The sequence below is a fragment of the Podarcis melisellensis genome (genome assembly GCF_964234715.1).
Source record: "Podarcis melisellensis genome assembly, chromosome: 1".
NCBI lineage: Eukaryota > Metazoa > Chordata > Lepidosauria > Squamata > Lacertidae > Podarcis > Podarcis melisellensis.
Window position 1 is genome coordinate 52547134 of NC_138528.1, and position 13639 is coordinate 52560772.

At 40.7% G+C, this 13639-nt stretch overlaps 1 protein-coding gene across 4 annotated transcripts in view; it reads right to left on the reverse strand.

Moving 5' to 3' along the window:
- Window positions 1–13639, reverse strand: part of TTC17 (tetratricopeptide repeat domain 17) — a 54264-nt gene that overhangs the window by 18868 nt on the left and 21757 nt on the right. For all 4 annotated transcript variants that reach the window (XM_081891245.1, XM_081891246.1, XM_081891248.1 and 1 more), the window contains exons 14-16: window positions 13387–13464; window positions 11736–11960; window positions 10171–10357 (exon numbers count right to left, since the gene is read on the reverse strand). In XM_081891245.1, the coding sequence (XP_081747371.1) occupies window positions 10171–10357; window positions 11736–11960; window positions 13387–13464 (490 nt within the window). The remainder of the gene's footprint in view (window positions 1–10170; window positions 10358–11735; window positions 11961–13386; window positions 13465–13639) is intronic.

A 13639-nucleotide genomic window follows, 5' to 3' on the forward strand; every position in this document is an offset into this window, starting at 1 on the left:
CGATCTACTCACAGAGTTAAAAACTGGCAGTGATCTACCCCCTTTATGGGGGTTTAGGTCAACGTCTACCTGTTGGACATGCCTGGACTAGTTGATGGCACGCACCACTTTTAGAAGATGAAGCCCTGCTATACAGTGGATGCTCAGGTTGCGAACGTTATCCGTGCGGGATGCATGTTCACAACCCGCAGCGGTGCGTCTGTGCACATGCAGGTTGTGATTCGGCGCTTCTGCACATGTGCAAAGTGCGATTTAGTGCTTCTGCACATGCGCGACCACCAAAACCCGGAAGTAACCCGTCCTGGTACTTCTGGGTTTTGGTGGTTCATAACCCAAAAAAACGCAACCTGAAGCAACTGTAACCTGAGGTATGACTGTAGTAAGAAAGCCACGAAACCTACTTTACTTTACAGAAGTAAAGCAGTTTTACTTTTACAGAAAAAGCAGTTGGAGTATTGAAAACCAGTAGCAGCACTCAAAGAGCCACTTTTAGATCTAACGTCTAACAGGGAAAGATCTCAGATGCTGGAAGTCTTGACACCACTTGCCAGTGTGTACTAAACTAACGGCATCAAGTGGGGGAAATAATAGAAAATGGCACTGCTTTGGAGGACTTCTAGTTGAACAGAAGTGGGGAACCCTTTGCAGCCTGATAGCTGTGCTCCCTTCATAGGCACCTCGCAGGGTGGGCAGGACCACAGGCAAAAATGGGTGGGCCAACAGGAGCAACTGTGACTTTTGCACGAAGTCTACAATCCAGCCCAACAAAAGTCAGAGGTTTCTACACGTCCCCAACTCTGTATTGTCCATCCAGCCAAGCAAGAAGCCCCGTTACAGTTCAAGGGCACCTTCCAGACAAGCAAAAGCACTTGAGAAGGGCAAGGAGGCATTTGGTTCCTTACTTCTCTATTAAGAGATCATCAGCTGAACAGGAGCCAATGTACACCATAATACTGTTGAAATCAGGGCAACGGTCATTTTGATCAGCTATAATTGATACATCCAAGTTGTGGGCGGTTTCCTCTCAACAATGGTAAAGCTTCAATTTATATAATACTTTTTAATTTAACATTATAAAGTAACCACAGAAATGACAAAGAAAGCAACATAGATAGTAAAGCAGTAAGGATGCTAGACATGTTCTTTGGTGAAAAAAGGTTGAAGGATCTGGGCAAGCACATTCTAGAGAAAACTAGCATTCAGAGGCATATGGCCTCTTGACAGTGGTGGTAGAACATAGCCTTTGATAGTGTCATCCTCCAGACATTTGTCCAATCCTCTTTTAAAATCACCCGAGTTGATGGCCACCACCTCCTGTAGAAGCAAATTCCATAGTTTATAACTATACAGTATGTGGAAGAAGTGCTTTCTTTCATCTGTCCTGAATTCAACTACATTGGATGTCTCCCAGTTCTAATGTTATGAGAGAGGGGGAGAAACTTATCTCTATCCACTTTTTCAACACACAGCATCATTTTATATACCTCTATCATGCACCCTCTTATTCACCTTTTTTTCCAATACCAACTTAAGAAACCTCTGTCTAGTGTCTACTTGAAGATCTAATTTACTTGACCATGGCTCTTTGGCTACACTACTGTGAAGGCAATAATGGAATGAATGGCAGTTTGATTGATACCACATACTTTGATCCAATATATTATTATACGAACAAAACTAATTTAGTTGATGCTGTAATATGTAGTTCATTATCAATATACATTTCAGCAAGCGGACGTTCTCATCTATATTGATAATAAACTAGTTATATAACAAACCAGTGCACATATGTTTTTAACTAGGGTGTTCTCACCCCAACGTTGTATGTAAATGTATAAACAGGTTGATCCTATTAACATATAGGACAAACTGTAACAAAACATATATTAATCCAATATAACTTAGTTGTGACATTTCTTTTTTGCATTACAAAAGCAGCAGCAGCAGCAGCAGCAAGGCACACAACCCAATGTCTGACCAATTGCATAATGGGCTCTGTTCCCAGCAACGATAGTGCTAAAAATTACCCTTATGAAATATAAACCATCACTAAATAAATCATGAAAAGAAAAAAAACAGGGCGAACGTCTGTCTGCTAAATTTGAACACAACATGGCACAAAAGGGACACACGTACCCTTTCAGTGGGATGGCTGACAACCCCATAGCCCCTTTAAAAATGCACAATTGATCTATGAATAATGGGGCAGGGCTGCAGCTATCGTAAAAGCCACCATACCCTAACCCTTGTCCTACCTCGTCAATGGTTACAACAGGATTTTTCTCCCTGTGACGTGGATAGAGACCACAGCGTGTTCTCAGCCCTGTCTGGGAACGAGGCCCAACATGGAAGATGGTTTCTAAATTTAACTCTCCAACATCGTCAGCAGATAAGAAAGACTAGGAAATGCTATTTGCAATGCCTCTCAGGGTACTCTGATGCTACATATAGAGCAGCAGGCTAAGCAGTGGTGTGGCCTGAATTTCAATTAGTGCCTCAAATATAACTTGACGTCCTTTAGAAGACAGGGGAGGGTGAAACGAACAGACCGTTAGAATGGCGATGGCACGTTCTCGGAAAACTTCTTTGGTTTTTGTATTACAGTTTCTCGTATGTATTTCTGTTTTTTCTCTTTCCAGAATAAAATATTATCTATGTCCACAATCTTTCTTATATGGAGAACCCCCCCTCTTCAGCCATTATCTTCCTAAATACAGGCATACTTTGAAGATATTGCAGAATACTGCAAGAAAGCGACTATCACAATAAAGCAAGTAACACAATATTTTTTGTTTCCCGGTGTATATTAAAGTTATGTTTACCCTATGCTGTGGTAGCCTATTAAGCCAGGCCCCCTGGCTGCAGGGGCAGGATGGGAAAACCAGTAGCCAGCTCTACTTCTGTGGCCAGAAGAGGGGCAGCGATGGTGGGGGGGCTTCCTTCCTCTGGAAGCAGCCGGGCTGCCTGCAACTGCACCCGCAACCTCATAAGGAGCATATTTGTGAACTGCAATAAGGCAAAGCGCAATAAAATGAGGTGGGGTTCTATGGCTATATATTTATGTAAACCAATTCTATCTACTGCTGTTTAGAGCAAGCCAGAACGATAGTAGATACATTAACATTGATTTCAATGGCTGTAAACCATGACTTGGCCTGAGTCCAACCCAACATTCCTTGTTTTTAGGGTAAAATATCTGCTCAGTACTATTTCTCTTAAAACACCCAAGCAGCACACCTGAAAATGTTCCTGAGCCATGGCCACAGGACCAGAAAAAACTCATCTTAGAGAGAAAAAGACAACTTCTTGGAAGCTGCATTAATGGATCTTTTAGTGTTAAGGCAGATGGGCAACCTGTTCAACAATACAGACCCACCTCTAGGAATGTCTCATGTGATGGAAGACTGCCCCTAATGTGCATTATAGTTATGTTTTTTTAAGCAATAGATTTGCCTCTCATTTTCATAAATGTAATCAATCTGGCCTGCAGCATTATTTTAGGATTGTCACACCTAGAAGTGTAAAACTTCAAATCTTGAAAAGTATTGCTAAATAGACTGATGAGCTGAAAGCAAAGTAAATTTGATCTTCTTTCTACTTGCCTTCTTTGTGATTCAGCAGCACTTCTTGTATCTTCAATTCATCTACGTGGCCAGGAGGGCCACATTTCATAGTGGCTCAGAGAGAAACTTTAATAGCAAATCTGATGCACAAAAGCAAAATATACTCCAAAGTTTCACGAAATTCACTGGAACTTATTCCTAAATGTGCATAATGTAGCAACCACAGACACTTTTGTTTTGTCAGATTTGGGTTTGTTACATATTTCTAACAAGAGTCCTGCTTGTGGCAAGTTCCCTTGTGGCTGACTGTGGCTGGATAGCACCCGCTGCATGGGAATCCCAGAAGCACAATTTGAGCTGGTAGGTGATCAGATTGTTTTCCAAAAGAATGCCTATGATGGCAGATAGCTTCCACATGCTAGTTGTGTTTTTCCTACCTTCTTACTCTAAGAAAGCAACTGAAAACTCTCTCATGAAGATGCTTTTAGGGATCCCCCACTTGGCTTCTACCTATTATCTTGTCCTTTCACCATTTTCCCTTAAAGAAATGGTTTACTATTTATGATGTTATTATACTTATGTTATTATACTGTGTACTGCACTCGATACAAGCTTTAAATAATATCTAGTAAGGTATAGATATATTTTTCTGAGTAACAGTACTTCTATTCTGAGAGAACCTTTACTCTATATAGTGGTACCTCGGAAGTCGAACGGAATCCGTTCTGGAAGTCCGTTTGACTTCCAAAATGTTTGGAAACCAAGGTGTGGCTTTCAATTGGCTGCAGAAAGCTCCTGTGGCCATTCAGAAGCCCTGTTGGATGTTCGAGTTCCAAAGAATGTTTGTAAACCGGAACACTCACTTCTGGGTTTGTGGCGTTTGGGAGCCAGCACCTAATTTTTAAAGACATTATTGTGTTGCTAACTGTAGCTCACTAGCATCTACCCAAATAATATGATCCTGTTCTACTTGTCCAAACTGGAAAAAACAGGATTATAAATTACAATTTCTCGCCAGAACTTTGGGAAATCTTGGTTTTCTAAAAGAATGTTTGAAGGTTCTTCAAAGCCTCATGTGTGGTGTGGGTGATGTAAAATTGATAAGATACTAGTCTAAAAATAGCTTCCTCCCATGTCTGCCCCATTCTAAAAGCTGGTTGATACTGTATAAATTCTCCCGGTATAGCTCTGGAGAAAACAACACCGAAAGGAAACTACCTAAGGAGCTTATTCCAAAAAGCTCATAGAAGAAATACGTTCTGCTAAATGGAAATGTGATACCTTATGCCACAAGAGGGCATCAGAAAACACAGCATTTTCAGAAAGCACAGTATAGATGCTGCTTAAAGAAACACGTATGTAGTGTGGGAATATTCAGATGAAATGAGAAAATGTATATAGGATAGGGAATGAACAGGAGCTTCATAATAAGAAAAAAGCTAAGAAAAACCAAAACAAAAATGCTACAGAATGTATCCCATGTATGGGCGCATATACACAAAGTCCAAGCCAGCCTTCTTCAACCTGGTTCCCTCCAGATGTTTTGGACTTCAACTTCCTCCATTCTTGACCATTAGCAATGCTGGCTGGGGCTGATGGGAGTTGTAATCCAAACAACTGGAGGTGACCAAGTTGGAGAAAGCTGTCCTAAAGAAAGTAGAGGAAGCTACTATCGTGGCAAATGAAAGAGGGAGGCGTGAGCATATCGCCAAAGTTAATTTTTGAAAGTCCGTCTGGGACCATCCAGGGTAATCCCCCAAACAATAGCGCCTGATATTCATGTTAATAAAGGAAAGTAGGTACATCAAGGACTGGAAGTCAGAAACAGTTACTGTGGTTGAACATTTATTTTGGCCTACCAAACTTTTCTCCAACCTGTTGTCCTCTAGATGTTTTGGAGAACACTTCTATAAACCCTGACCATTATTTGGCCATGGTGGCTGTTGTCCAAAACACCTGGAGGCCATGAGAATTGTCTAGCTCGAGCAAATTTAAGGCTCTAACCCTACACTTGCTTTACTGGGAACAGAACTTATTTTTGAATAAGCATGTACATAACTGCATTAACCTTTCTACAAAACACTTGAGTGAAAAGGAAAAGGTGGCAAACACTGCAACACCTAGGATATATCCTAAATCCACTTACAAGGGAGTATGTCCCACTGAACATGGAGTTACTTGTAAGTATATACTGTATGCATATGATTGCATTATTAGGTCTGACACACACACACACACACAGGATTTTTAACCCTGGTGAAAACTATTTTTATTATGACATATTTGGAGCAGATCTGGTGACCATTAATTTTTGTCATGTAATTCTTTACCTGGGACAGTGTCTAAGGGGCAAAGCACAGCCCTGTGCCTAATTGCTATTCTTATGTTATTTGAGAAATAAGTTTATTTATTTACCTCAGATAAAAATCACTCGTTATCACACTGCTAAACCAGTATGTCAAGGGAGAAGTAGGATCTATTGCTACTGAAGCCCTTTCATTCTTCCACCTTTATAGTAAGAAACCAAAAGTAACGGGAGTGTATAGGCATACCATGGAGATATTGCAGGTTTGGTTCCAGACCACCACAATAAAGCACTTTTTGTTTTGTTTCTTAGTGCATATGCAAGTTATGTTTACATGATACTGTAGTCTATTAAGCCACACACCCCACAGCTGCAGGGGTGGGGGGAAACCTAGCTCCAGCCCTAGCCAGTTCTACTCCTGTGGCCAGAAGTTGGATGGCAGGGGCAGGGCGAAGCTTCCTTCCCCTGGAAGCAGCCAGAATGCTTGCAGCTACACTGCGTCTTTGTAAGAAGCAATAATCTGTCAAGCGCAATAAAGCAAGGTATGCCTGTACAACATGCCATCCCATTTCTGCACCATGGTCAGTTCAATTAGTAGAATGCTGAAGAGTTGTGCTCAGAGAGATGGTAATTCATCAATGTGATTAACTCTCACCCCATAACTAACTGGTGCAGCAACAAGTACAATAGTGGTGATACTCAACTGGGTATTTAGTTGTGTATTATTACTGAACCTTAATCCGGATGCGTTCAAGATTACCGGACTTGTGTTCCATAAAGTAATGACTTTCCATTAAATAGGAGTTAGCACCAGTAACTTGTGAAATGCAAGCAAACCCTACATGTAGGTTTTATTTATTTGATTACGTGGCACAAAACTTCACTACACCAATGTTGCACCATCTACTTTTTGTGTATCAGTGGTGGAGCATATGCATTACATGCTGAATATCCCAGTTTCAATCCCTGGCATTTCTAGATAGGACTGGGAAAGATCCCTGTTTCAATCCCTGGAGAGCTATTGCCAGTCAAAGTAGACTGGCATTATCCAAATGGTGCCCTCCAGATGTTTTGAACTTCATTCACCATCATCCCTGCCCCATGTTCACACAGGCTGGGACCAACAGGAGTTGTAGCCCAAAACATCTGGGGGGCACCAGGCTGGGGAAGGATGGCATATACAATAACAAGCTAGATGGACTCAGTCAGTTCTGGGTGTCCCTGTGCTTCAGATATGCTGAAATATTTTTCAAAGGTTTGATTCCTATAAGGAGGTTTTTTTTTCTTTTCTTTTTGATCCCATTAAGGGAAAAAAAAAGATAGAACACAGAACAATGATCATCAGACATCCTGGCAAATTCCTGGTTTCTTCTTTTCACTTTCCCTTTTTTTCAATCCCGCAATAAAATAATAAAATAAAAAATCAAGTGTCAGAAGCTGGAGTCATTAGAATGTTTATTTCACATTCTAAAAATAACAACAAAAGAAATGTCCACACCATTTCTCATGTTCAAATGTCTAATGTTCTCACATTAGCAGGGGATAGACAAGATGACCTGAAGTGTTGCCCACCTTTGTAGTCTATAAAAGAAAGGAACACAGCACATGAAGAGCAAGAGAGAGAACAATGTAAATATGGAAGCTTCCAATATTGAACCAATGTTTTGTCCACTTTCCCACTGGTAGATCTTGATTTATTTATTTTTCTGAGCGCTATTAATAGTTATGAACAGAGGGAAGAAATATAATCCTTATGAACCCAGATTAGTGTCAAATTGGGAACAACCACATTGGGACCATCATTCTTATGAATAGAGAGAAGAAAGCTTTTTACTTCCTTCCCACAAACAGTCATGCAACCAAAAGAACTAACATATCAGAATGATGCAGTCCTTACAACCCGTATTTCAATAAAACCCATACTCTGTGCATAGTTTTGTTGCCATACTTGTTGAAAATGTAACAGAAGATTGGGATTTTACTTCAAAAGACAGACGAACATGAAAAATTCACATATTCTATCAGTCATGAGAATCTCAAGTTGCAAAGGCAGAGTTTTTAGTATTCTGATCCTGCGCTTTCCCAGTAGATGGCCTTGAATTTAGCAATCCTAAACTACTCAGAAGTGCATATATGTGTGATTTTTAACACTTTGTATAACCAAGGGTTGAATAACAGTCAGTAGTGAAAATCTGTAACCAGCACTGAATGTAAAGGAAAGTTTCTTCACTTGGTTCCGGAAGCTCACAAACATTTCCTGCATCCTGGGGTTCTACTTGCACCCTAAGACTTTGGAAATGTTTTGACAATGTCAGGTATGACAAAAAGAGAAGAGAAGAATGAAGGTTGGGCGTTGGGAGGACAATGAAGTGGAAGCCAACAGTCTTAACAGCCACCAGCCACAGAGGAGGGGGAAAAGTGCTTGTACACTACAGGAAACTCTGTCTACCCCCCTCACTACCGGCTCAGACTTCAAGAAGTCTTGCTCAGCACCACAGTGGTTTAAGCCTTGTACAAAAGCATAGCTTTAAACTTCTCCCTTCAACTGAAATGGAAAACTTCCCTTTTTGAAAGCTGGGATTCTGAGAAGTCTGACTCTAGGTTCTGCACTTATGCTAAGAACCTGGATGCAAATATGCGGTCCTGTTTCTAATCCCTTGAAAGGTATCTCTTTATGAAACATGGGAAAATAAACTTTTGGCACAGAGATGAAACTTAAGTAGGGTAATGCCATGCAACTCCATCCCTTAAATCAGCGTTTCTCGACCTGTGGGTTGTGATGCTTGTGCAAATGTCTCATCGGTTGTATAAATAAACCCAAAAGGATTATTGCTTTTAATCCTTAACTGGTATAATACCTCAGGTAACATTTTGGGGTTTTTTGGCATATTATAATGCTGTGTTGATACTTGTAACCAAATGCCAGAAAGGGTCAAGTTTCACATTGTAATGGTAGTAAACTTTTCTCTGGCGGCTTGCAGCAGATCTGGTGATAACTTGCCACAAGGTGCTTGTAAACACCCACAAATTAGAGGCTGAGTAAATAGTTGAGCCAAGGGTGATTTGAAATGTGCTTAGCTGAAATAAGAAATACCTGCATCCTGTGTATTAACTGAGGTGAGACTATGTCTGACAACCATCAAAGCCTCCATTCACCTACTTGGTAATAAAATGTAAGCTCAAGCCATCCACTGATACTTGTCAAAATGGGCTTATCGTAAATAAAACTTTAAGATGCTCGTAGTTCATTATATCTAACACTGATTGTCTAACTATGCTTTTAGAAAAAAGTTTTACAGTTTATGAGGCAATACCCTGCAATTTGATGGTTGGTATTCTTACATTCTCACAAACAAACCAGTAATAATTTAGTGAGTACTATAAATATTTCAATAAATTAAATTCCACATTAATAGGGGTATTGTTGAATTTTGCTTCGATGCCTCAAGTGATGGTTTAAAAGTAGGCAGACTTGCAATTGAAATGCACAAAATAGACAGCTGCTGAAGACCAAAGTCCAAAATTCATGTGGCAGTAAAATGATGGGTAAATAAAATTCATGTGACAATAAAATAATGGGTCACCATTCTAAGTAAATTTGGACTTACAGGTTGCCATATCAAAAAGGTTGGGAACCACTGGCTTAAATAATCCTAATGTGTTAGCTCATATGGATAATTGGATAGGGATTATACTAGTTCATATTCCAATCATATATTCAAATAAAATTTAAGTACTATTGAGCAAAAATGCACTGGAGATTTAGCAGCTATAGGTGAAGACAGAATTTGTTTAATCTTTTGGCAGCTTTACTTGAACAGGAAGCTAAATCTCTTCAAATATTTACAGCAGGTTCTGAAGAACAGGGAGCCTGCTTTTATATAGTGGTGCAGATGGGTTTAAAGTTATATATGTTATTCCATGCTTAGGGTCATTCTCTCCCTGTTTCCCTGGTTCTTGGTATTTGCTAAGAAAACAGACTATTTCAGCAACCCTACAGCAGAGCAATGCTCTTGAAGGGCTTGAAACTATCCTAGCATTCTCTAATTAGTAAACACTGCACCCAATTTGTAAGGAGAATCAGGTAGGGAATTCTGGGAAGACAGCTTTCCAAAAATTACTCTCAATTAGATCTAACTGAAAAAACCCCACTGTTCCCTTCTCTAATTGGACAGAGAGAGAGAGAGCGCAGATGAAAAAGAGATTATCAATGAGGGAGAGAAAGAAAAGTAGTCCAATTTCTGCAGGTGGTGTTGAAGGGATAAAATTACTAATTTGGGGACTTTTTCAGCAGCTGCTTACCACTGCAGGCAGAAGAGGTGATGTTGTACAGAAATGGATAGAACTGCAAACAGCGGATCAGCTTCAGGCTCCTCTCACACTCCAGACACTTTGTCGCAATATCCAGGGCATGCCTGAAAGCCTGCAACGCCCCACTGACATTCTTCAGAGCCAAGCAGGCATTTCCTAAGCTCAAGAAGGTCAGAGGCTAAAAAGGCGAAAGGCAAACTTTCATCAGCACAGGCATAGGCAAAACCCAGATTTCAGTTCAGCTGTCAAAAGAACTGGAAATTTACAACAAGCATGCTCACATCTTGGAAGTTCTGTTTCAAATATGTGTGTGTATGCGTGCATATGTACTTAAAGCCGCCCTTTAAGATATCAGTATCTTTTTACATTAAGACTGATAATACGGTATTCAAGCCTATAAGATACAATATAAATTTATTGGTTTGGCTCTTAAGTAGCTAAAGCAGAAGGAAACTCATTCAAGGGGTCCTTTGCATGCCCTGCAACAGTTCCCACTGTTCCTACAAAAGCTTCTCTAGGTGGTATGGGGATCCTCCGAACAGTAAGGGGTGGATTCAAGATTCCCACTTCTCCCAATTGTTCAAGAGGTCCTCTGATCCTCTAGATTTGCTTTGGAAGGGGCACAGGGGGTTGGATGGGACCAAACCCCACTTGTGTGAGCTTCCTTCCACTCAATGGTTTGTGAACATTACTGAAGTGTTCTGAAACTCTTGTATAAATATTTCTGACTAGTTAGGAGCAATGGGCAACCATGTCAACTAACAGCAGCTGAACAAAATGAAGACAGGGTTTAAAGAATTAATTTGTGTGAAGTTAGCAAACATGTGCTGGGCACCTTTGAGTAATTATATTTTTACATCAATACATTCAAGCCACTTCCCAAGATTCAAATGTAACAAACCTCTTCCACTAACTCACTTCTGGACACTGAGATGGGGTATGAAAGAAATACCGTATTTTTTGCCCTATAGGACGCACTTTTCACCCTCCAAAAATGAAGGGGAAATCTGTGTGCGTCCTATGGGGCAAATACAGGCTTTCGCTGAAGCTTGGAGCACCAACCCCTCTTGCTCTCCAGGCTTCAGGAAGCTATCAGCAAGCCTGGGGAGCCCGCGGGAGTTCCCACAGGGCTCCCTAGGGTGCGGATAGCAGCCTGCTGCACGGAGTGTGGTGCGCGCTGAAGCAGAGCGCCCCGCGCTTCGGGCAGACATCGGCCAGCCCCACAAGCTCGGGGGACAGCGGGAAGGCGCAGCGCCGCCATCCCGCTGTTCCTCGACCTGGTTTGGAGGCTGGCGCTGGGGAGAAGCGCGCTTGGGGGACAGCGGGGGGACAGCGGGGAGGCGGAGCGCCGCCAAACCGCGGTTCACCGACCTGGTTTGGTTTCCCGACCTGGTTTTGGGGGGGAAATAAAGGAATTTCCCCCCCTTTATTTCCCCCCCAAAAAACTAGGTGCGTCCTATGGGACAGAGCGTCCTATGGGATGAAAAATACGGTACTTCTGCTTCAATCCTACTTAAGCAAACAGAACAGAACAGGGGGGGAAAACGAAGACTCACCTCAGAACCATTGATGGCTAAAGCTTTTCGGAGAAGCTTGCTGGCATCCAGATGAAGACCATAATGAATTAGAAGGTTGGCTAGATTGACTAAAGGGATATCCTGGAATTCATGTGGGGTCAAGTTAAAGGCCTTTTGTAAGCAAGTGAAGGCGAAGGTGCCATTTCCAAATGCACGCCAGTAAAGGCCAGCCTCATTGAGAACCAACCATAAGGGATCCCTTGCCTGAAATTAACCACAAAAAAGAAAGGCTACCCTCATTAATCTCATTCCATGCTTTACCATGTTAGACTACCATAGCTACAGGTGTTTGCAGAGATCACTGCTGGAGGGTCATGCATATACAAATCAGCTGCACACAGCAAAACATTGATCTAACCACTTCCCAATATTCTATCACACCCTAGTGAAAGAAGGAACATAGGATGTGCTGATGCAGATGAGAGCAGGCTTGATTCTCAATGGCTGGAGTCTCCAAGGGCAGGCAGCATGTTTAGCCCCCATTTCACAGCTATCCAAGTGCTTTCTGCAGTATTTATGGCTTGCATCAAAAGCAGCATTAACAATAAAAGAACAGATTTGCATAACTGCAGTTTTGCAAGATTATGGCCCTATATAATGCGGAAGGTGTTACTGTATTTCTAAGGCTCATGTCTAAGGTCTAAGATCTGTTTAATAACTCATCAGTTAAGTAGAACTGCGAATCAGCAGGGATTTTGAAAAAATATATATATTACAGAAACAAAAGCTACTTGAGAGTCTTGCTTAGAATACAATATGTAATTAAATAGACCAAGAGTGCTAGTATTCTGTGAATCAAACAATTCACATTACAACGTGAGTATCTACATGCATGTATTTTCTTACAAGTTATGTCTCCTTTCTGTGGGTTCAAAAGCTTTTATGCTGCTATTTTAATTCTGCTGTTGTTATATTTTACTCTTTTATATCGTGAGCTGTCCATAGAACATATGCCATTAGGAAGCCTCTATAGAGAAAGCAAATACACAATTCTATAGTCTCTGGGATACCTACCCTATCCTTCTAGCATTCCTGTATGGTTAAAATGCTATAATTCAGAATATACTATCACATTTCCAACATTTACCAGAGCTGGCACTGTACATTTTCTTTTGGAAGGCAGCAGCACTGCAGCAGAATTTCTTTCCTACAATTTCCTAGATTGCTATATTTCTTGAAATCATAGGTATAGCCATACAAGTATTTTCACTGTACAGCAGGAATATTGACCTGTAAATCTCCTTCAGTATTTGTCAATCCAAGGCTTCACAGCTATCAATATATTTTTTGACAAAAGGCCCCTGTATGTTTTCAATCATAACAAGAATAGCTTGAAACAAATTCAATTTCTAGTCATCCTTGGTACTCGTGGTATTATATTCTTTGTCCTTATTTCACTCTATGTCAATCACTCATGGAGGCTGTAAAATCTGACCAAATCAGCACTTTTCACAAACATTTCTGACAAAAATAAAGAAGTGGAATGATTTACAGTTGACTTAAGTGGAACACTCTGAATAAATTAAAGAGATTCTTGCTTCTGTACATGAGGGCCCTTTGGGATTCTGGAAAAAAATCCATATACTCTAAGAGGAAAATAAAAAGCATACATTGCGGTCACTAGAATTACCTTTACAATGGCATGATAGATGAATGATCCTATTTGCTGCTGTGTAACTGATTGATTGTTGACACGAGAGTATAATATCTGTGCAAGACAGAGAAGTGTTTAAAACCATACATTTGAACCTATCGAATGTAAGACTTTAATGCAAAAAACTTACGTTTGGTAATTCAAATTTAATGATCTAAAGGATCAGCAGGTTTATCACAAAATGAAAACCCAAGAGAGCCTACTTTTTTATTTGGATGGTTATGGCTAA